The sequence below is a fragment of the Gavia stellata genome, chromosome 1, assembly GCF_030936135.1.
Source record: "Gavia stellata isolate bGavSte3 chromosome 1, bGavSte3.hap2, whole genome shotgun sequence".
Lineage (NCBI taxonomy): Eukaryota > Metazoa > Chordata > Aves > Gaviiformes > Gaviidae > Gavia > Gavia stellata.
The window spans coordinates 19,626,552-19,649,459 of record NC_082594.1 but is presented as its reverse complement, the minus strand read 5'-3'; the positions used below and the strand labels follow the sequence as shown (position 1 = coordinate 19,649,459).

Below are 22,908 nucleotides of genomic sequence, written 5' to 3'. Positions count from 1 at the left end.
AACTACATATTTTTACAGTTAATATATCAATCATTTAATTACATTAATGATATACGCTGTCAGTTAACATTTGAAATTGCATATTTTCTCTGACAGGGGATTTATCTTAAATTTGCTAATTCCGTGTTAACCATATAGAAGAATTTCCCCATGCTGAAAATTCAAAAGAACATGATAAGTTGAGAACATGCAACAGTACTAGTAATAATAATAACAATTCTTGTAGGCACGTTGATAGATTAACAGGAAGCAGAGATCATAAGGCAAGTTTATGGATCTTGAGTCTATAGCCGAAATGTTTTTTATATGGTAATAATTCAACACCAAGGTTAAAGCTACAAAATGGCAAATAATTACTTCATGGTTTTTGTTACATAGGTTAGACTAAACTAAAAAAAAAAAGTAAAAATGACAGGTTCTACCCCTCTCTTGTTCTACTTATTGTTAACTGAAGACAGGTGGCATTTCAAGCTGAGAAAAAAATGGTTTATTGCTAGGAGGAAGTGGTGTTTGCTTTTTAGAAAAAGTGTATTACAGCTTGCCAATGCTTCTGTCCTTTGCAAAGAAAACAAGTTAAGTTCTAGTAACTAGTACAGCTTTATAGCTCTGTACTTAACATCCTTATCTAGCTGGTATTGTACTTGGCCCTGCCTTACATGTAATTTTTCACATAAAAAACCCCCAAACACCAACTTGCAGTTGAACCTGAGATGCATCAAGTGAGTTATGTGCGTTAATTCAAAATCTGGTACTTTCCCTTGTAGCTAGAGTATCTCACAGCTGTTTGTGGCATGTCCTGTTTTCACACGTGCATGCACGCACAGTCTGATTGATGTTAACTGAGAGCCACGGTGTTTTTCTGTCATGTTGGGCTAAGGATTGACATTAGGGATGAAATACCACTTTTCCTTCTGCTTCTTCATGTCAGGGCTGAGGTGTAAAAGCAGACTACTATCAAGAAGGTTGTGTGCTGATTTTGTGACTAACTCATTGGGATCAATTTGTGGGTATGATTGATTCTAATAGGGCTGCTGATTTTACTTAAACTGTCTGACATTACTGTGAAAGGTCTGATAAAGTAGTTGCATGTTCTATTATAAAGGTTTAATGTGGGTTCAAGCATCAGAAGAAGAGGTCCTTCTTAGGGTTCATCAACGGCCTTTCATAGCTGGACCTTAAAACCTGCCTGTGTCTTTTAGTTACGAGGCCTTACTTTTCCTCTCCACACTAAGCCATATTCTTTTGAAAATAGTGCATGATCTTATGTTAAGTATATTTTCTAGGTTAATATGAGTTAGTAGAAACAAAGTTATTGACCTGAGAGCCTTTTTTCATGTATCTTATGACAATTTCCCATACCAGGATATTTTTACAAAACTATTGAGTCTGCTCTGTCAAATATTGGTGTCTGCTGCTTTCAGTGTGTGAAGATAGAAGACTCATGTTTGGCATCCCAAACATGATTGAACAAAAAGGAGTTTTGTGAAACCATAAAAATACTATGAATGTTTTTTAATTTGATTAATATTTCAGTTTAAAAGTTGCTTTTAGCAAGACTGATTCAGTTGCCTAATCTGTGGAATTGTTTTCAAAGTGCATCTGAACTTACACTCTTAAATCATAAGTGGAATGATTTTCAGAATCAGGTAATTTTTTTTGCACATGCTTATTCTCAGCACACGTGTGTTCACTCAAGAGTGGAATATACGTTAACATTCTTGCAGAAAATTAATGAGAAAAAAATTTTTGGTATAAGTTTCATTAGTTTTCATTTTGAACTGTGAATTTGTTTCTATTTCATCCTTTTGATATAAACAGTAATACTAAAATCCCTTAGAATTATCTGTGATAATTCTTTGTTTTCCCCTAAGTGAAGATTTTTGCCACTCTGGGTACTATCTTTTGAGTATTGTTTCACAGCAGGCCGTGGTTCATGATCAGTAATGTCAGAACTTTTTTGTTGTTGGATGACTGAGCATCAATTGAATATGGATCAATTTGGTGTGTTATTTGTTTATTGAGTATAAATGCATGTTATATAGTTTATGTTGATACTACATTTTTATGCTGGTTTCAAAAGGATGGTCAGTATCTGAACTGACATATCAATAGCATGATATAATTTATCAAAAAATATACCATCACCAAGTTACGTCAAAACCATTTGAACAAAGATGAACTGGCAGATTGAGTTTATGTACCATAATATGACACATCAGAGCTTGGTTTCCAGTCAACACAAGCATTTTTGAGTCATGAAGCCAGATTGACTGTATTATTGAACCACGGCCTTTAGGCAATACTGTAATAAGACCTCTTTATTTACAGTTAAAATGTAAATATACTTATTAATGAAAAACACTGAAGATGGATTCATTTGCAGTTGATCACATAACTATTTGGGAGCTTTAGACTGCTGCATCTGATAAATGAAACTTGTGATATTTAACCTTTAGCATTGTGCAAAAATGTACAACATTGCTATATTGAACTTCTTACTCCATTTGATTCTACAAAAACGGGAGTATACTAAACTTTATTCCTTGTACATTTTCGTAATCAATGGAAACTTTTGAAACTTGAAAATTTTTATTTTCATGGAGTAAATGGGAATGTTTTAAGTTCTAAGAATGACAGGTTGACCATGAAAACTATGTTTACTTTCAGAGAGAACAGGAAATGAGAATGGGTGATATGGGTCCTCGTGGAGCAATAAACATGGGAGGTAGGGATCTAAAGGAAAAAGGCTCTGTAATGTAAAATTTCTTTTTCTTTGGGACTGTACATGTTACTCAAGCACTATTAATTAGTGATAACTACTGGTAAAAAGGAGTAAACAATGTTAGGAAATAAAAAAACCTCATGTATTTTGCTTCCAAACAGCTGTTAGTTGCGCCCCCCCGCCAAGGTATGTCTTTATTGTTTTGACTACCTGTGGGAGAAAAATAATATGTGCCAAGTTAAGAGAAACAAAAAGGAAGGGAAAGGTGATGGTCTAGAAATTATCTGTTACAAAAGAGGAATTTCCTGTTCAGAAAGTATTTGGCATTCTGTTGGAGGGACTACCTATTCAGAGAAGTTGGGACTGTAATTGTATGCAGTGAAATTATGTAGAGCTTCAAATTGGTTAAGTTCTGGTTGACGTACCTGACAAAAGATGAATGAGTAATATGGTTGGTGTTCTACTAATTTATTGCAAGTCTGTATTTGCAAATATTCTCAGTTCATTTCTGTGACTTGAAATATTGTCACTGCTAAAAACCGTTCCTGTGAAGTCTAGAAAAGTGCATTTTTAATAATTAGTGCTTCCTCCATATATGCAGACTGAAACAGTTTGGAATCTTACTTATCCAGAATATCTGCTTTTAAACAAGACTGAAACTTAGAATATTTCTTTAAAACACCAAATTTTACTAAACTGTGTTAACTGTCAATATATATCTCTTGGAAGCTTCCTGATGTTAATTTAAAATAAATTAAGATGATAATTTAAAGAAAAGTTAGTACTATTTTTGTGTATTTTAAATTTGAAAGTACATACAAAACTTCTTAAACATTGTTGCTTGACCTTTTGATTAATGTGAATTTATAGACTAATGAATCTGCTCAGTCCAGACTTTAAAATACATTATTCACCATTTCCTTGCACTTACTGAGACACATTTATAGCTCCAAAATAGAAATAGGCTTTTTCTTCCAGTAAAGATGAAGAGGTTTAGAAATAATTCTAAAGGAAGGCATTGTGAAGTTATCTACAAATAATAAGCTGAAGCATAAATTGTGACTAACTTTTTTATTTTATAGTTGTACTTTTGCATATTATTGCAGTCTACTTGAAAATTTAATTTAATTAGGAGACTTTTAAAATATTGATACTGTGCCAGTTGTCTAGATCCTCCAGATACACTGTTTACATACAGATTTTAAATGTCTATTTATAGCAATCAGTTTACAGCCCTTTTCTTGTCAGGTTTTAATGCTTAACAGTGATATTCATCATAATCTTCCTTTGTAAGCTTTGTGCTATAACTTGATTTTAAACTTCATACAAATGCTTTTAGAAATAAATGTGTAGTTCCAAAAGAAGTTAGAGTCACACTGAACTACTATTTTAAAATATCCATAGTGAATAGGTAAAGATAGTGTTTGTTTCCACAGTATCTGGATTTTAGGTTAGCTCACTGTAGAAGTTTTTTTTTTTTTCCAGCCCATTAACAACCCCACCACTACAACAAAAAAACCCTCAACCCCAAAAGCCTGCAGTAGACGTTTAAATAGTAGTCCTTTAATTGTTAAAGTTAGAATACTTTCTCAACGTTTCTGTTGGAATTGTAGCTTTATTTTTAACTGGCTATTACCTGTGCCATTTGCGACTTTTCATCATGTGGGACAGTGGGGAGCTGGAGTATCTTCAGTAACGGAAATACCTACATGATAGCATTATTAGAAAGCAAGGTATCTCTGTGATGGATTTAATTAGTGTTGGGCTGACTTGTGCAGGACCACTCATTTTTACACTGTTTTCTGTGGCGAACAAGTTCTGATAGAATCTATATATGCCTCATCGTAGCACTTAACTGGATCTGTAATGCTAAGTGCAGCTGATAAACTTTTCAATATGGAAAAAAAAAAGGCTTTTTTGGGAACTGTCTCTGCATTGATGAGGATTATTGACTATGGCTTGTTGCCAGCTGTGCCAGACCTTGGCATGTGCAGTTCAGACACTTAGTGTGCTTTTTCAGCCCTTCAGATTGCAGAAGACGACCTTTTTTTAGTGTCTCTGCATTGTGGCATTAACACTGATGACTGCTTTCCATCTGTTGCTGAACCTGGACCAGTGAATTAACTGCTAGCATCGGTGTCCCACCAAAAAGAATGGGCAATCAAATGGTTAGCTCTCAGGGTCTGCTTTGGAGTTAGGAGGACCTCTGAGGTATAGCTAAAACGCCATAGTGGCCTCTTGCTGAAACTGTGCAGGGCCCCACTCTCTCCTTGCATTACACTCCCTAGTTGTCCTCCTGTCAGAGCTGACTCTGCCTGAAACTGGCTTTATAATATAGAGGTTTGGTAGGATAGGTCACTGTATGTCACCCTGGAAGCAATATGGGTACAATTTGTATGATACAGTGGATAAGAACTTTGTTGCAGTTGAAGGATAAGTGAATGCTACCTGCATGTGGCCAGCTGGCTAAGTTTAATGAGGCTGGTAGGCAAGCCAGTAACAGATAATTGAGCATTGACTGCTTTTAGTTAATGGCACTACTACCAGCACTAAGTACTGCCATCATGACGGTCCTGCAGAGTACTTCTAGCCTCTGAAAATAAAGGTTTCTCCTTATATTGACAGTTCAGACTTCTCCTTTTCCTTCCATATTTAGTCACTGAATGGATGACATCAAAAAACACTTTTAGGGCATATTCAACTGTAATTCTCTTGAATTGTAGCACAGTCTTCTGCCTGCTACATGAACTGATCATGCTTGTGGGTAGGTAAGAAGCATCCGACTTGCGCATACCTTTGTTTTGGCTCAGTGTCACAGGGAGAGATCTTAAGTTTCTCATTACTAAGTTCAAATGAGTTCTGCTTTTCAAAAATTACATGATTTTTCTCTATCACCTCTAATAAACCTGTTTAACTCTTTTCATGTGCTACTGTGTTGCATGGATTGTTTTTTGTGAAGCAGTTTGCAGTTGGCATAATGTATATGATTAAGCCCGGGTCTGCAATTTCAGGAGCAATATCTTGGATGCAGTGGTTTTACTGACTGCTGTGATATGTGTACTTAGGGCAGGTAATAAAGATGCAATTTTGCATACCTGCAGATAGTCATAGTACTGTCTGTGCTAAGTGGCCTGCTTACAGTGATGTACATTTATATATTCATTACTAAAGAAGTTACAGTTGTGATGAGAGGTGAGAGGTTGATTTTTGAAATAAAAATAACAAGTTTATTAGTCTACCAACATGTCAGATTTCTTGATGTTCTTGTATGTTGTCATGGCTTAAAACCTAGGCTAGATTCCAAAGGCATGTTTTCTTCCATTATCAAATTTTGCATGCACACTTTTGGCTGAAAAGGGTGCATAATTCTTGGGGGGGGGGGGAAATGCATTACCACCAGTCTCAAAGTTGATGGTATTTCGTAATAGCAGATGTAAATGATACATCTAATCACACTTTTTTCTTTCATATGACTCATGAGAAAATGTTATGAAGGCAATTTTACCTACCTGTTGAGTATGTTAGTGGGTACTGGCAGAGTGGTGTTTCCTAGCATGCTATTACAGCTAAATGATCTCCTCAAAAGATGTTTTTAAGCTTTTCTTCTACCTCTTACTGTGAATCAGAATTTTGGAGGAGACTGTTCTGTCACTTTCAATTCTAACAAAACTTCTCTTAGTTTTCTGGTACTTTTACTATAATAATATTTAAATGCAAGATTTTTTTTATGCCATTTTACACATAATTTATTGTAAAGTTGAGTACCATCTTTGGTATTGCTTTTAGATATTAGACTAATACACTGTAACACTATACACAATTAACATAATACTGGTAGAACAGTTCTTGCAAATATGTATTTAATATGCTGTGATCCCTAAAAAGCCAAGTTGTCTTATAGCTAGCTGCCAATTACTGCAAAAGCACTTGAGATTTTTGCTAATTTGTGGTGTGTGTACTGCATATATATGCTATATACGTCAATTCCTGCACAGAAACCGTACAGCTATATTTAGCTGTAAAGTTCAGGATTTTCAAATACATGAGGCAGATTATGTAATGCAAAATAATAGGGATTAATGAAAATCTGTTTAAAAGCAGATGATTGAGATAAATGTACAGTCTCAAAGAATGTTTTTTATTTCAAGTATTGGAAGTCTTGTACATTTGGCTTTTTAAATATTGTAAATTGTTTGTTTATTCTTGTAAAATTCAGATAGGACAGCTCTAAGTATAGATTGTTTTGCATAGATGCGTTTAGCCCAGCACCTGCTGGTAACCAAGGCCCTCCTCCAATGATGGGTATGAATATGAACAACAGAGGAACTTTACCTGGCCCTGCAATGGGGCCTGGTCCTTCCATGGGACCAGAAGGAGCTGCAAATATGGGAACACCAATGATGCCAGATAATGGAACAGTGGTAATGTATCACAAATTTAATTACTTTGAATAGCTGTCATGTCTCATGGCCCATTTTTGTTACCAAAGATATTTTCACACAGAGTAAGAAAGTGTTACATGTTCTGAATCTATTAAAAGTAATTGATAAAACTTGTTCATGCAAATAATTTGCAATGCAGAAGGGAAATTTTAATTTGATGTTCCTATGAAAATCCTACTTCCCTTAGGAATGGGGGGAGTTCTTTGATCAGTAACCAAACTTTAAATTGAGGTTAGAATGTACAGCATTTGTGGCAAAACTTTGCATGTATGACCTGTCATGAAAAACCCATTGATAGAAGGAAATCAATTCTGTGAAATGAAGAAGGAACAGCATACCAGAGTAATCTGTAAATTTAGGCATTTGCTGTTTTTTCTTTTGGGAAACTAAATTATATGTATTGGCTTGTTGGGGCTTTTGATGAACAGGTAAATGTTGGAAGATACGTAGTATGAAGATATCTTTGTGTAAACTATTTAATTTTTTAAAGCAACTTCAGTGTTTTTTGTATTTCCTTTCTAACAGTGTTGAAAGCATGAGATTATGACAGTAATTATGCCATTTAGAAAATAAGTATGCCAACAGCTGTTAGGGATAACTGTCATATCAATACAAGAAAAATAAAATTGCCCAGTTGCCAAGGGTGGTAGGGAATGTCTTGTATACATCTGGAACTTTTTACCGAGAGCAGATATGCCATTGGGATGCAGTTAAAGCACTAGCCATTTTTGCTCTGTTCTCATAGCCAGTCACTCTTCCTAGCTGTAATGTCTTATGTAGAGAAACAACTGTATAATTTTTAATCTTATTTTTACATATTCTTCAGTATTGTGTGAATCAATATTTGGGATGTTCTAGTGGTGGTATGATATAAAGGAGTATACAGTATAAACAGTGATTCCATTATAGTTTTGCTGGAAAACGGAAGCATTTTGTAGCTGTATCTTTTTATATATGCCTTCTCAGTATCTGTCTGTGATTGAGCAATCTGTATAATGAAGTTGGGACAAAATCCTTTGTTCCTTAGAGGAAAAGGAGATTTTGACTGACCACAAAATATATGAGTCTGGTCTTCACCAGTTAAAGGAGAGGATCTCACTTCACATCATAGGAGCCAGCTCATTTTATCAGTTGTATCATTTCTTATGAAGTCGGGGGGATGCTTTTCACAAAATACTGTTTTCAGAGATGCTTTTTTGCTGGAGACCACTGTTACTGGTCACCTGTGGAACATTCTCTTGTGATCATATAGACACTGAAGAAGAGATGTAAAGAAAGCAGCATGGTATCGTAAATCATGGTATCTCTCTCAAACTGTTGTTTTTCTACAAAAAGTCATTCCAGGTATGGAAATGCAGGGAATATACTGACACTTCAAAATGCAGGTTTTAAAAATTTTTTTTTAAACTTCCATTTTCTTTTGCATGCTACTGGAGGACAAGTTAGATGGGGGTTTTTTTCTCTTTTGGACTTCTAAGGTTTTTTCATTTGGGGGGGCAGGCCCCTATAGAAAGGCATAGCCTTATTGTATTTTTCCTGTTGTTGGAAAGATGTTTTAAAGATCCTTTGAGCGCTGTCTATTAAACACTGTAAGAGTTAGTTTCAGTTTCCACTGAGGGGAATTGAGAATGTGCTTTATAGACCAGAAATACAGTTTTCATTTTTTAAATTGGGTGTTTTTCTGAAGTCTTTTAGGGGAAAGTTGGAGCAATCTTCTTTTTGTTCCACTGCAGTCTTTTGAAACATAGATTATCTTTGAACATAACATTTTAAAAATAGCTTTTTTCCCTCCATACTTTATTGTAGGTAGTTAATTACTGCAATTTTATTATTAGCTGGAGAGAGGGGTCCTTGCTGGAAAGAGGACTTGACTCTGTCTAAAAGTCAAATGGTAAAAATTATCAGGAATATGTGATAAGCTATTTTTTGAAATTCGTATCCATTGCTAACAAGCTGGTATGAGTTAAAGATTTTTTTAACAATTTTTAACCAATGCTGCAGATTTTAAGGTACTTTGGGGCAGTAGTAGATCTTTATGCAGCTGTTGAAGTAACTTTTTTCTTACTCAGTGTCAAATATTGAACAATGCACGTATATACAGCCATGATCTAAGTTCCATATATTTTTATCTCTATAGATATAATGCTGTTTTAAAATAGTGTATATATATGATTTAGCAGACTTTTAGAACTCTTGAGCTCTACTACTATTACAGGAGTTAGACTTTCAGAAGAATTGTTCTCTGATTTGGGCGTGTAAATAAAGTGCTAGTCTTGAATGTTGTTGCTGAACTCTAAATACCTGGGCAAGTAATGGAGATCTCTGTACAGAAGGAATTTCTTCTGAAAGCATAACTGTCCACAGCAGGTGAATGATGAGTTATTTCAAGATCTGATTGTACCATATATCTATGCTTTTAATGGTTTATGTTATGTTGAGTTAATGTTTTAAATTTCATCATGTGGGGTTCTATTTCTAAACACTTGCATAAATAGTGAACTATAAGTGGTTAGATGCATGTTTTCTGTTTTAGGTCTTAATTGCTCTAGCCAAATAAATCTGTGTAAACACATACACATTAATATTAGGCACAGAACTAAGGAAAATAAATGTGGAACATTAACTGGATTTTCATCTTATGTTGATATTTCAGGTTAAGCTTTAGATATATATCAAGGTTTTTTTAAACTAAGCATAGTTGAGTTATGCATTTTGTCACTAGTTGTGTCAGTTTGTTTGGACTGGGTTTTAAAAAACTAGCTAAAGATGCCTGAAGTGCCATACAAAAGGCTGACTCCAGGTAGTCTGGACTGAAATATCCACAGATACATAGGTATGTAAGTCTTCAGGTTATATTGCTATTAAAAGAATAAACCTACAGTCTCTAGAAATGCAACAGCTGATCTTTTCTTTTTCTTAGTTTGACAATGTTTCTGTGTCTAATTTATTTAAGGGAGAAGCATTGTGGTTAGTATGTAAGGCAGAATAGGGCTCAGGTATAAAATTACTGTTTGCTCTTTCTTCTGTTACATAGACAATATGTATTGCTTCAGATGTGCTTGAAAGGATGAAGTTACATTCAGCACCAAAATTGGTCTTAATACTTAAGTTTTTAATTTCTAATTTACTTTACAAAACTGGAGCATAACATTAGCACTCTTTAATTTCCAGCTCTTTTTCCATAATAACTAATTGAATTGCTCCTTTCTTCCCTCTATGTGTGATCCTGATTCTGCTGGACTATCTGCTGAACTTCATGACAACATCACTTGTGGTTTTTGTTGTAACTCACATTTGGCATGTTCCAAATGGACTTGTATTAGCATAATGAAAGATTCCCTCAAGGAGGTCCATCACAGATGGGTTCACCTCTGGTTAGTAGAACGGGCTCTGAAACTCCTCAGCCGCCAATGAGTGGTGTAGGTGCCGTGAGTGGTGGACCTGGTGGCTTTGGTAGAGGAAACCCAGGGGGCAACTTTGAAGGACCTAACAAGCGTCGCAGATACTAAAACTTATTTCATTCCTTACTGTTTAGAAATTCCAGTAAAACTATACAGTGATATGCCTTTATAATTTTAGCTGTTATCTGGAAACGGTTTTATTGTTATTGTAGTCTTTAAAACAGTTTCTTTTGTAAAACTTCTTTTGTATTCAGTCATAGGCTTTGTAGTATAGAGCAGAAATGATGCGGATCATTATGTAAGGCAATGTGTTTGTGACTCTGGCAAAATACAATGTGTGACTATGCTGTAAAACATGCAGTTATCTGATTACAATAAAATAAAAATCACTTGAAAGGATTTTGGGAATGTTATTACTAATACTGGGTGAGAATTTTATGCTTAATTAAAAGTGGCATCATTTCCATTCTCATGTAGTTTCTACTATGTGTCAAGAAAGTTCCATTCTTAATAGTGAATCTGTTTAGCTAAACTGCATGTTGCAGTAGGTACTATGAATGATTTATAACACAACTGCTTTTTTTTGTTTTGACTTCTGAAGAGCACCAAATTTTATACTAAGTGTTCTCAAGGATGCTGTGTCCTTGCATCTCAGTCTCCCTTTGCAAACTTAGTCATGATAGGCTTATCAGCAGAGTGTATCCATTACTCAAATTATTGGAAAATTTCGGGGGGGAGGGAAAACTTTGGAAAAGGAATCTGTATGTATGCTTTATTCATAACAGTATGAATGAATTTACCTAAACCATACTTCTACAGAAGAAAAATCTTTGTGACATCTGTGTGTTCTACTGATCATTAAAGTATCTTGCCATTGCAAGGAAGGAGACATCTGTGCAAGCTGGTTTAAAGCCTTCCACTGTGTAATGCATCATTATAAGTATACATTTTCTCGAATGGTTGGTTTGACTAGAAACAAGTCTGTTATCAATGATTAAATGTTTAATTAGGAGGCAAATATATGTTTTCCAGTTAAAATAATTGTTAACTTACAGTAGAGTAATATGCATTTAGAAGGATGGCACATGAGTATTCTTGATAAATGTTTTACATAATGATGAATTTGAAAAATAACTATTTCCAACACAACTCAGGCTAGATTTCCTGATTGAGGCTTAAGATAAAACTGTTGGTAAAGCTGTTAGGAAGTTTAATATGATTCAGATTTTGTCAGTCATGGAAGATGATGGAAAAGGCCTATTGGTTCTATTCCTGTAATGGCAAGAAAGTAGGGATATTTTTGGTTACTATTGCTTTTTTCCTGTGCAAAATAGTTTTAAAATATTAGTGTTCTTTGTTTATCAGTTCACTCATGTTTTCAGAAATAAAAAGTACTAAAATTTATCTGCATGAATAGTGATACTAAATTGATTAAAAACTGATTTGAGATAACATGCTGCCCTAATAATATCAGAATGGTATATACATAGCTCAAAGCATGGGATGCAAGCAGCAGAGAGAGCATGTATGTGTTACTTCTTAATATAGCAGTGGTGGTCTTGAATTGGAATTGTGAGCAAATGGGTAACAGAAAAATAGTGGCATTGCTGGCATTTTGGAAGTACACTGTTATTTAAATTGCCAGTGTCATATGGCTTAAGATAGAGATTGTTTTCATACAATTCAGGAGTTATCACATGTGTAGGTCCTTCCTTGTGATGTCTGTAACTACTGAGCATTTTCCTCTAGGCTGTCTTTAACATTGCCCTTTTTTGCTCGACTTCAGATACATGCCACACTTTATAGTTTGTAATGCAACAGTGAGTTAGGTTTAAAGTCTGAAATACTCTTTCCCCTACTTGATATATGTATCACATTACAGCATTCATTCTTCCAAAAAAATCTGCAGCTGGTTTTACTTAGCACACTATGCCTAAAACTCAACATTTGGGAAAATTGCTTTTTTTTTCACTAGGTGTAAACTAGTGTTTGTATATAGCAACTACTTAAGTGCTCTGCTTTGGTGTACTACATTCAGTTGAAAATGCAGGTTACATTGGTGTCTAGTAAGGTGTCTAAATACTAGATTACTTTTGTCTCATCTTTTCTGCCCTTGTACGTGGCATTTTTTAAAGGGGATTGAGAAAGTACTGGTGTGAGTTGGTAATGCTAAACTGTAAAGCTGTAAGGGGAACATGTTTTAAATGTAACTTGAACTAGGTTCAAGAGGTCTGTTCAGTTTTTCAAAGGAAAAGGCTGTGCCATTCAGTCCTTTTGGCTAACTCCTGTATACTTGTTCAGATATTTACACACTCATCCTTCTAGTATCTGATTATGTTTCAGAAGTACATTAAACGTACCAAATTTGCAAAACGTGGTTCATTCTCTCTTTGCCACCTTCATGCTATTTTAAGTGTGTCTGTATTGCACTGCGTTTTTGCTAGCCAGCAGAGGTATATATGTATTTGGAAGTTACTGTAGATTTTAATATTAGTGATGTTCATTCCACAGTTGTGAGCTACCCTTCCTGTAAAACTCTGACTTGGATGGCTCTGCTGTATGGTAGCAGTGGATTTGTCTTCTGTCCTTACTGTGGAAGATCATCTAATCTCTTTTTAAATATCCATGAACCAAGCCTTTAAGTCCTAAAAAGTAAATACTGAAATGTTGAATTTGGGCACACATTAAAGATTTAATGAAGAATTCTTTTTGTAGCTGATGACAGGCTGCTGTATTCTGCTCTTAATAAAAGCTTTCTTAGGGTGGCCTTGCTATGTTGATTGTATACAGCTCAACAGTAAAGGCAGCGATTTTTGTTTTACCATATGTGGTTGTAACTGGCTATATGATAAACACAAAATTTTCTGATAAAAAGAATGGTCCCAATTTGGTTCCTAAAAATGGTATGTAGATGTGGCCAATGAGCATTTTTGCTTGAAGGTGCTGCCCATGTGCTGGAAGTGACTAATATTTCTTGTTCCTTGTCTGGCCGATCAATTTATCGTTTTTTCTGTGTACACATGTACTTAATTTTTTAACTGTCTTTGGTCTGTTTGACTAGAAAGCACAGTGAAATTGTGACTCTCTCTGCTGTATGCTGTGGTAAAACAAATAAGCTTGGAAAGGGTATGAAATTGACAACTACAATGCACTTACTTCTGGTTGTACTTACTGAGTTTTTAGATTATTCCTGAAATTTCGGTCTAAACTGCTTAATTTTCATGTGAGATAAAATTTTAATATTTCAAGACAGCAAAGCTTTACTATTCCGTTTAAATAAAAGAAAACAGTACCACCAGAATCCAGTTTGTCTAACTGCATTTGCATTTATCATGTCAGTCATTTAAAGGGGAGCTATTTGGCACTTAAAAAAATAAAATTAATTTTGATTGTGAGTTTCTTTCTTTGTAGTTCTGTGTAATGTGCTCATTAGATGAAGCACATTGACACCTTCGGAAACTTGGTGGTGATTCAGATATACTTAACTGTATTTATTTCCAGAGAAAGATACTTACAAATGACTATGGATTATCTAAAAGAAAATTCTTGACCTCAAGTTGTTTTATTTATTGTCCACATCTATTTTATCCAGTTAGACATAAAGATACGATAAACTGGAGACTCTTATTAGAACAAAAGGTTAAAATAGATGGCAACAAGACAATATGAACCAAATGTTACGTTTAATTTTAACCATATTCCAATAGGATTTTGTAGTGTGCATTCTTTGAGGAGCATTCTGATCTAAAGTACACTGTCGTATTTTAAAATACTATACCAAACTAATTTTTCCCCTTTTCCACTTTTGATTTCAGATTTTTTAAACTTGAAAAATAGAATAATCTGTAATTAAAAATTCTTTTAAAAGACACTACATACAAATGCATTGACTTTTATGAAGTACTGATTGTTAAACGGTCACAATGTGCCTCTAACCTGTCTCAAAAATGCTGAAATAACTGATGTAAAGGAAGATTCTCAAGGGAAAAACAACCCCCCTTAGGCCTTTTAAAGGGAGAATATGCTTTGAAGTGAGATGTTCAGCAAATGAGTGGTGTGCTCTGATGGCGTGAAGCTCATTTTACCTAAGCATGTTGTAGAAACTAATTTTTTGGCATAGTTCTTAAAATACAATTTTTTGTGTAACAAGTTGGATCATAATTCTTCCTTTCTTAGTGAAGGCAAGTCAAAATATATTGTAACTGAACTATTAAAATGGCAGGGAAGGCTGGGTAGTGACTGATGGGGTCAGTTTACATTGGACTGCAAATGTGAATGGATTCTCAATCCCATTCCTAAGACTTGAAGTGGTGCATATCCATAGGTGGTTTTACAGAGTCTGCATCCAGCATTTCTTGTTAGCTTGTGCTTGCGGCCAAGACTGGGGTACTTGAGAGAGCACATATTTCAAATGCAATTTAATTGTCTTCACAGGAGCCCTGAATTTATTAATTTGGGCACTGTGCTATTGCTAAGATGCAGAACCATCTTGGGATTTGGTGCTTTCCTTGGGCTGTTAGCTCACCTCCAGCATGAGGGAATATCAGTCCAAACTTCCTTGATTCTTTAATAGTGAGGAGGGGGTGAGTGTGGCCTATGGAAAGTGTGGAGGTTGGACATTACTCCTTTAGATTATTGGCTATTCAGTGCTGGTTTAGTGGCACATGTTGGACTGTATTATCTGAAAAGCATTTGCTTTCTTAAAAATCCATTCAATGAAATGTGAGAACTTAATAACCATAGAAGGGTTGACTAAAAACTTGCAATACTTAATGTCAGGTATAATTTTTCCCATTGGATTGGCTTTTTTTTGCCTTTTGGGATATATTGTAAAATATACTTAGTCTTAGAGGGTGGTCTCATAAATTTGGTGTTTTGACGTTAGAAGAAATCTGTTTTGTTAATAGTTTTGGGGTTTTCCCCATAAAATACTTCAAAAATCATAGCTGTAGGCATTTCAGGTTTTTTTTCCACAGTAATCCATGAAATACTGAAGTTTATAAAAATTATCTTCTGTCTAAAATACAAGTTGTAGAATAGATAAACTGAACATTAAATTTACATGAAAATAATACTTTTGATTATTTTAAATGTATGGAAAAAAGCCCTCAGTGTGTTTGTTTCCAGTGGGATAGATTTAATAGGTCTTTTCCATCTTGAACTTCCTTAAGCTACTATGAGAATTAATATAATTGAAAATTGAATTAATGACTTCAGCCTGACTTCTAAAAGCAGTAATAGATGGGTTTCTTCAGAAAAGCAGTTTAGAACAGCAACCATTTTTTCCTAATTGAAGGAATTATTCAGAAAAGTTCAAGTTCAGAGATAAGCATAGCATACTTACAGGTAAAACCATTTTAAAAAAATGCTTTCATATAATGATTATTTTATAACCCAGTCACACTAAAAGGAAAAAACAACTTTGCAAATGTGGGTAAAAACTTGTTGATTGTATGTAGTCCCTTGAATAGAGGACAAAATGCTTATAATAAGAGGTATGAGATTCAAAAGGAACTGTGTTATTGCATACACGTGTTGATAAAGTTTTTCCATTTGTTTTGGTAAATGATTTGTCTAGAGCTTCTATTGTTCCTAGTTTTGCTAGTGTGCTTTTATATCTTAATTTCCGTAGAGTAAAGCATAGCTGTGTAATTTGATTGAATTTACATGCTAACTGTATGTGGGACATTAAGTGTTTGACTTGAAAAAAGTGCAGTGAGAATAAAGATACTGTTCTTGCCTTTGATTTCTCAGTAGAAAAAAATTGCATAGAAGCTTGAACAGGAATCAGTGTGAAGTGTCCTGTATGTAAATTGAAAAAAGATGGGGGGGGAATAAAGTAACATAATAAAAATGGGAGAAATGTGGTTTAATTTTATATCTACACCAGATTCACAAAAATAACTTGAAAGCTTTGTTATACATGAAAACCACAAACTAATTAATTTTTAATGGAAAAGATGGAAATATCAGTTACCTTAATGTCTGGGATTTTTTTTAAACTTTGAGTTTAGTGTTGTGCAGATGGCCAAGGAATATCAGAAAAATTTTAATATTCGTGGAATGTAGGGTAGGGTCACTGCAAGTGCATATATTTCTTCTATGTTGTTGTTATGAAATTGTTCTGTAGGAGTTGATTTTTGTGGCTGGATACAGCAACTGTATACAGCGTAGACACCTCATGTTCTTGTAAGTATGAAACAGCTGATTTTAAGAGTGTTAGCTTCTCATCAAACGAGTGAGAATCCAGTCTTACACCTATGTGTCACAGCCAGAGAAGCACCAAACAGAAGATGGTGTAAAGGAAAATAAAATAGTGAATATTTATGAGTAATTATGGGGTAGGATTGAGGTATTTTCATTAGTTTTTTACCTTAATTTCATTGTAATCAATTTTTTATTTATGTGAAAGGGACAGTAATGTTAATGAATATTTGAAAGAAAAAAAAAAACCCACCAAAAGAAAACACCCTTCCCAAAAAAACCAAAACCCCCCCAATGCCTAACCCTCCCCCCAAGCAAAACAGGTTTTCCCTCTTTAAATAACCATATATACTTAAACAAGGTGGAAAACCACATAAGCAAGTTGGAAGAGGAAATGTAATAAATCTAAAAAGGTGTAAAACCCACAAGGATTTATTGTAATTCTTTTTGCAGCTGTTTGCTCTTGGTGTTTTGGGCATTTTAATGTGTTTCTTTTTTTAAAAAATTCCATTACTGTTCATTATTTGCTGTAAAAGGATTTATTCTGCAGTGCTGTTACTAAACTTTAAATATTTTTATCTAGTGTAAAATTGCAGGAACAAACCCTGCATAAGCGAGCTATCGCAGTACTGTAGAATGCAGTCTTTGAACTGCCAGCTGGAAGTGGTCTTTCAAGCTGCTTACAAATGTTTTAAATATTTGTACGCTAATGGGAAATCTGAAATCTTTGTGTGCATGTTTAAAATAATAATAATTCAATACATGCATTGCTGCAGATAGGAATAGCCCTTTGCCCTCCTTGCTGCTTGGTCCTGCTTCCTGCCTGCTTTGTGCCACTCTTGCATCTCTGTGCCCATGCAATGGGCAGGGTAAAAGAAACCCAGTGAAAATTACGGATTCTGCTCATTTCAGTGTGGAAGGAAAGAACAGCAAGGAGTGGGCAGTAGAGCAAGACTCTTCGTCACTGTGTGGACATAGGTTAGTTTGTGCTGTATCTACATGCCACATAGAGAATGTAGTTTTATATAGGTTCTTATTAAGTGAGTTTGGATGACTTTTCAGTACTTCTAAGAAATACATAGATTAGAAAAAATAGGTAAGAAATACACTTAGGGCTTTAGATGTCTGAATAGCATGGTTATGTTTTACATTCTTGGTGATAGTTGTCCCAAGAGGGCAGGTATTTGAAGTCATGAAGAAAAAACCGTACACTAAAATGTTGAGCTTGATCTGTCTGTTCACTTCCTGCAGTTGCCAAGAAGGTTACATGCAAGCCAGTAAAATACAGAATTACGGAAATATGCTTTCTCCAGGAAAGATGATATACACAGTTGCTTTAGAGAAGCAAGACTATTCACATGCACTTTTTCTTGGAAGAAAATACGTAAACTGCAATTACAAAGATGGGAAATACTGTCTTTTAAAATGCTAAAGTTCTTCATTCTTTGATACAATACCATTGCATTGTTCCATATATTATGTTCCACTTTTAAGGGACAGAGCATGTGAAAGGTAAGCTCCAGCTCCAGTTTTAATCAACTTAAAATCAGAAGCCTTTTCCAGAAGGTACAGAAGGAAAATTTTAATAATGAAACAGTAGTTCATCTTCCGTTTTGTTCCGGTGTGGAGCGTTATGCTTCTAGAACTTCCAGCATTGTATCAGTAGCAGTTCCACATCTGATATTTTCAGAACCAGAGCTGTGCCAAATAATACGAATAAAGTTTCTGCCTTAGTGTGTGAAGAATACAATTATTACATTGCAAAAACTGAATGTTCAGAGTTTTGAAAGAAAATGTATAAAGTAATTGTCATATATTGAATTACTGTGAATTATAGTGAAATTTATGTCACCTTGGCAGTTGGGATGGCTATGCTTTTAGAACCATTTTGGTGTATGTGCCAGTTTATCGTTGCCATGTTATGCTTTGTGTAGTTTTTGTAATATTACTTAATGCATGTTCAGCGTCATTCTTGCATCACAGTTGTGTACAGTTTCCTATTTTATTCACACTACTGAATGCAGATAGATGTCTTTGAAGGGGGGTACTAGAGCATTTGTTTAGTAGTACGTAACTTGTTTAGGAGGGTTTTTCATTGCTAAGCTTGCTTTCTGTTTTGTGTTTACTCTGCATGTTTTGAGCAAAATATGCTTTTTCTATTGCGTATGGGGAAAAAAGTAGCAAGTCATGAAAACGTGTTTATTAGGGAAGTAAACGGAAGTCCTGGATGCTTCTTACTATTTCTGAAATCATAGCTGGCTCAGGAGAATAAAATCACTTGGTATACTTCCATGCATGATTACATCTAGATTTTTTTTTTTCCTGCTTACAGGCCACTTCATTATTAATGTAAAAGAAAAAAATATTTCTGAGTTTAGTTTCCATAGATAATATGGTTTTAAGCACAAGCATGTGTACAAGACAGTAAATTAATCACAAATGACTTGATGTTTGCTCTGAATAGTACTGTAACTCCCCCAAGTTGTATTAAATATATATTAAAAAATTAGTTTGAGTTTCATCATTTTTAAAGTAAAACTTTAAAAACTGTATTGAGTTAGAGTAAGCCAGTCCACTGGGCGGCGGAGGAAGGTACAAGCCTGTGGAGAGATCATGCTCTTGTTCTGAGTTGCATTATGTTACTGGGCATGCATTTTTAGTCTTTAAATTGGGACCATTGTTTGAAACTGTTATAAAGACTTAACAAGAAATATAATTTGTTTTATTTTACCCTGTTGTAAGTATTACTTCATTGTTAGCACCTTAAAAATAGAATTGGTTAGATTACGCACATGTACTTTACTGGAGATGATGGAGATGGAGTATGAATATCAGAAATAGGATAATTCAAGCGATGGTAGTTACTGAAGTCTGACAGTATGTTGTGCCTTTAAGACTAATTGGGTAAAAGCTGATCTTGAACATTATTCTTACTACCTTTGAAATGAATTCTTTCATGTATCTTTTTCTTCTTCCAGTTAACCATAAACCTGAATTTCCTAGGTATCTGATATTTTTGGGAAATAAATACTGATTTTAAAACTCGGTGCCCAGAACCTTGATACATTTGCATTTCTGCTTTATTGCTGTAGTAGTCACAGAAGTACTCGCAGGTTTGAAAGTGTTCATCTAGATTTTTGGGGGAGGGTAAGGGATTGATTATTGTACGTTGCTTAATTCCTGAGGCCTCAGGTGGGAAAACTGGTAATGTAGAATCTTCATATTATTGTAATGAAAATATAAATCAAAATTGTTTAAAAATCAGGTATCTTCAAAACTGCCCAGTGTCAAGGAAGCTGAATGGTGTATCTTTAAAGAAGGTGGGAAAACTTTATTTTACTAGAGATCTTACATATTTGTGAAGTATTTGAGCTTTAAATCTTTCACTGGCCTGACATTGAGGACATTGTGACTCAACCCTAACCTTCTGTTAGTATTACGATGAAAATTCTGCAAGCTGCTGCAAAGCTTTAGAAGTGATGTGAGGGCATAACGTGACATGCTGGCTGTAGGATTGGGCCAAATTATTCATCTTTGAAGACTGTCACTGGCCTGCTCTGGGTATCCTTATCCATGCCGTTCAGGATTTTGTTTCCTGTTCTGTGTACCAGGTTTTCTTTTATTGTAAAAAGCTTTAACTTTTCCTGATGATGTGGAAGATACGAGCTATATAAAACTTCATTTGGGGGATGTAATATTAAACTTGGTGGAAATGGGTTAAAGGAAAGAATCAGATGTCAGGTACACATTAAGAACAGTTCTTTATATGATTTGGCAAGTCATTACATATATCTCCATATGTATTTTGTTAGTGTACGAGTATCGTGTATGTATTATTAACCTGTTGTGTTAAAAAGGATTTATGGCTCTTCCTGACGGGGGGAAAAAGACTTCGTTCTGGAATAATTTAATTTTGAAGTTTCTCTTTTGTGTAAATCAATACACAATAATGAAGTGACAGAATATATGAGAACTTAAAAAAATAGATAGGTACCCTTTCTTGACCCATAGGTCTGTGGAAATACTAATACAGAAAATTAAAAGTAGGTAAGTGCTCTTCATGGGTTTACAGATGGGGGAGATAGTAATGTGTAAAAGCATGAAGATGTGGTTTGACCTCATCTTTCAGTTTCTTTCTTCTAAAGTTTTGGAAGCTATCATAGAATTAAAAATGCCAAATACGACTCTTGGTAAACTTAATCTAAAATTCTTAAATGTTACTTCAGAGTTCTGCCATAAATGAAACTAGTTCAGTGTAAACACGTAAGTAAAATACATGCTTTACTGGACAAAGTAAGTCTGAAAGCCTGTGTTTCATTAAGATATGGAGAAGAGTAATGTTATTGGGGAGCTGGCTACATTTTCTCGTATTTTCAGTTTTTGTCTACGTAACCTTAAAGAAACAGAGGTGGAACTTTATTAATGACATGCAGGGCAAGCCTAAATATACAAGACATAATTGTGTTGGGAAAGGATTGAAGTTCAAATATGTGTAACTTAATTACCAGTGCTTTCAATAGAGGACTTTGTCATGAGTTTAGAGAGCTCCTGTTTAAAAACAAATGCTGCCCAAATCTGATCCTGTTCTTATTGCAGGAAAGTGTCATCTTTGCAGTGATCGTGACAAAAGAAGAATAGGATTGTCAGGATTTAAGTTTATGAAGAACAGAATTATCTTGCCACAGTGGTAAATCTGAGTAGTTGAACAGTCAGCACCTGACGTGGCTTGTCTGCTGATTGGGTGTGTGTACAGCTACATGACTGTTGTAACCTTCCCAGGACTTTGAATATGGTAGTGCCTTCGGTTGTTTCAGCAGTTGCTTCACCTGCCTCAGTTAATGAAGTTCCTTTATGCCTACAAGGATGCTTTTCAAAGTCTTCATCTCTTCTGTTCAGTAAATATCAGTTGCACAGTGGCAGCTACTGCAGTTGCGGGTTGAGGGTGGTATAGTCGTGGACCGCTTAAATCAGCATTTGCTCTTGCCAGCTACAGTACTCTTAGTTTACACCTTCTCAGTCATGTCAGTGCGCTTCCATACGTTACCTTTCATGAACTATAAATGTGGTATTCTCAATGAGGTCTTGATCTGAGCAAGCTTGGGTAGAGACTTAATAAATATTACATGCAAATTTTCAGAAAATATAAACTGGTTACACTTGTACTGTCAACAACACAAATTCCTTTGATATGAATCTGTTGGATGATTATTTCAGTCTGATTCCCTAATTTTGTAATAAAGATGCAAAGACCTGGTTCTACCTCCAGGTGTTGAGGTGCATCTTTAAACTTTCTGGATATCTACATTTATTTCAGTATACATAGTGTGGTGTAAACTAGAATCACTCAAAATTTATGCAGAAATATACCCTGTCAGAGCATACTCAGCAATCAGATGCTGATCAGATGCGAGATTTTGCAGAGCTCGTAATGAAAGTGAGTTGACCGAAACAGGCTTTTAAATAAGATGGAAATAAAGTTATGAGAAGGCAAAAACAAGGTTGAGCAGAATAGGAGAGCAAACTGTGAGCTCTTTGAAGATTGTCTGTAAAAAGTAGTAGAAGAATCTGATAACAGGTAAATGTTCTGTTAACCTTTCAAAGAAATTGATGCATCAGAATGCAGAACTTCGGTTTGAAATGCGGACTTCATTGGAGAAGCTGCTGCTTGCTTATGTGAAGTTTCTTTTTCAAGACATAGCAAATGTTAGTTGTGTGTGAGAATGGATTTTTTTTCCTTGTGTACATCAGAAGTCACAAACAGGTAACTGAAGTAACAGCTTTTATATTCTAGTCTGTATTCATAACAATTTTCTCATTAATGTGTTGATATTTAAAATTTGTCACCTGACATAATTTTGACAGCTTCTAAATGCATATTTTTATGTGAGAATCGCAGTATGAGCTTGCATCTTGAAATCTGAAGGAACCATGACAAAAAATAGTGCTAACGGTCAACATCTTTGATTCGAACTATTTTAGTCTTGAATACGATGCCAACTGACTGCCTTTGTACGTAAGATGATAACAAAAGAAGTTCCCTATTTTTTACCATGCGGTCTTAGCTTAGTCCTGTGCAAACGTAGTTTCATCATTAAGGCCTTTGTACTTTGTTGTTCTCAAGAGAAGAAAGTTGTAGCCA

General features: G+C 34.9%; 1 protein-coding gene across 4 annotated transcripts in view; it reads left to right on the top strand.

The window, feature by feature from the left end:
* The window catches only part of PSPC1 (paraspeckle component 1), a 65,346-nt gene that overhangs the window by 29,883 nt on the left and 12,555 nt on the right, over positions 1 to 22,908 (top strand). For 2 of the 4 annotated variants that reach the window (XR_009484081.1, XR_009484080.1), the window contains exons 7-8: positions 2,668 to 2,725; positions 6,974 to 7,143. The exons of 1 other annotated variant lie outside the window; for it this stretch is intronic. Coding sequence is in view for 1 of the 3 variants with exons in the window: in XM_059820775.1 (XP_059676758.1) it covers positions 2,668 to 2,725; positions 6,974 to 7,143; positions 10,488 to 10,673 (414 nt within the window). In the remaining 2 variants the exon portion in view is untranslated. Of the gene's footprint in view, positions 1 to 2,667; positions 2,726 to 6,973; positions 7,144 to 10,487; positions 10,956 to 22,908 lie in introns of those variants that run through there. One more of the 4 variants, XM_059820775.1, reaches the window with a different exon arrangement.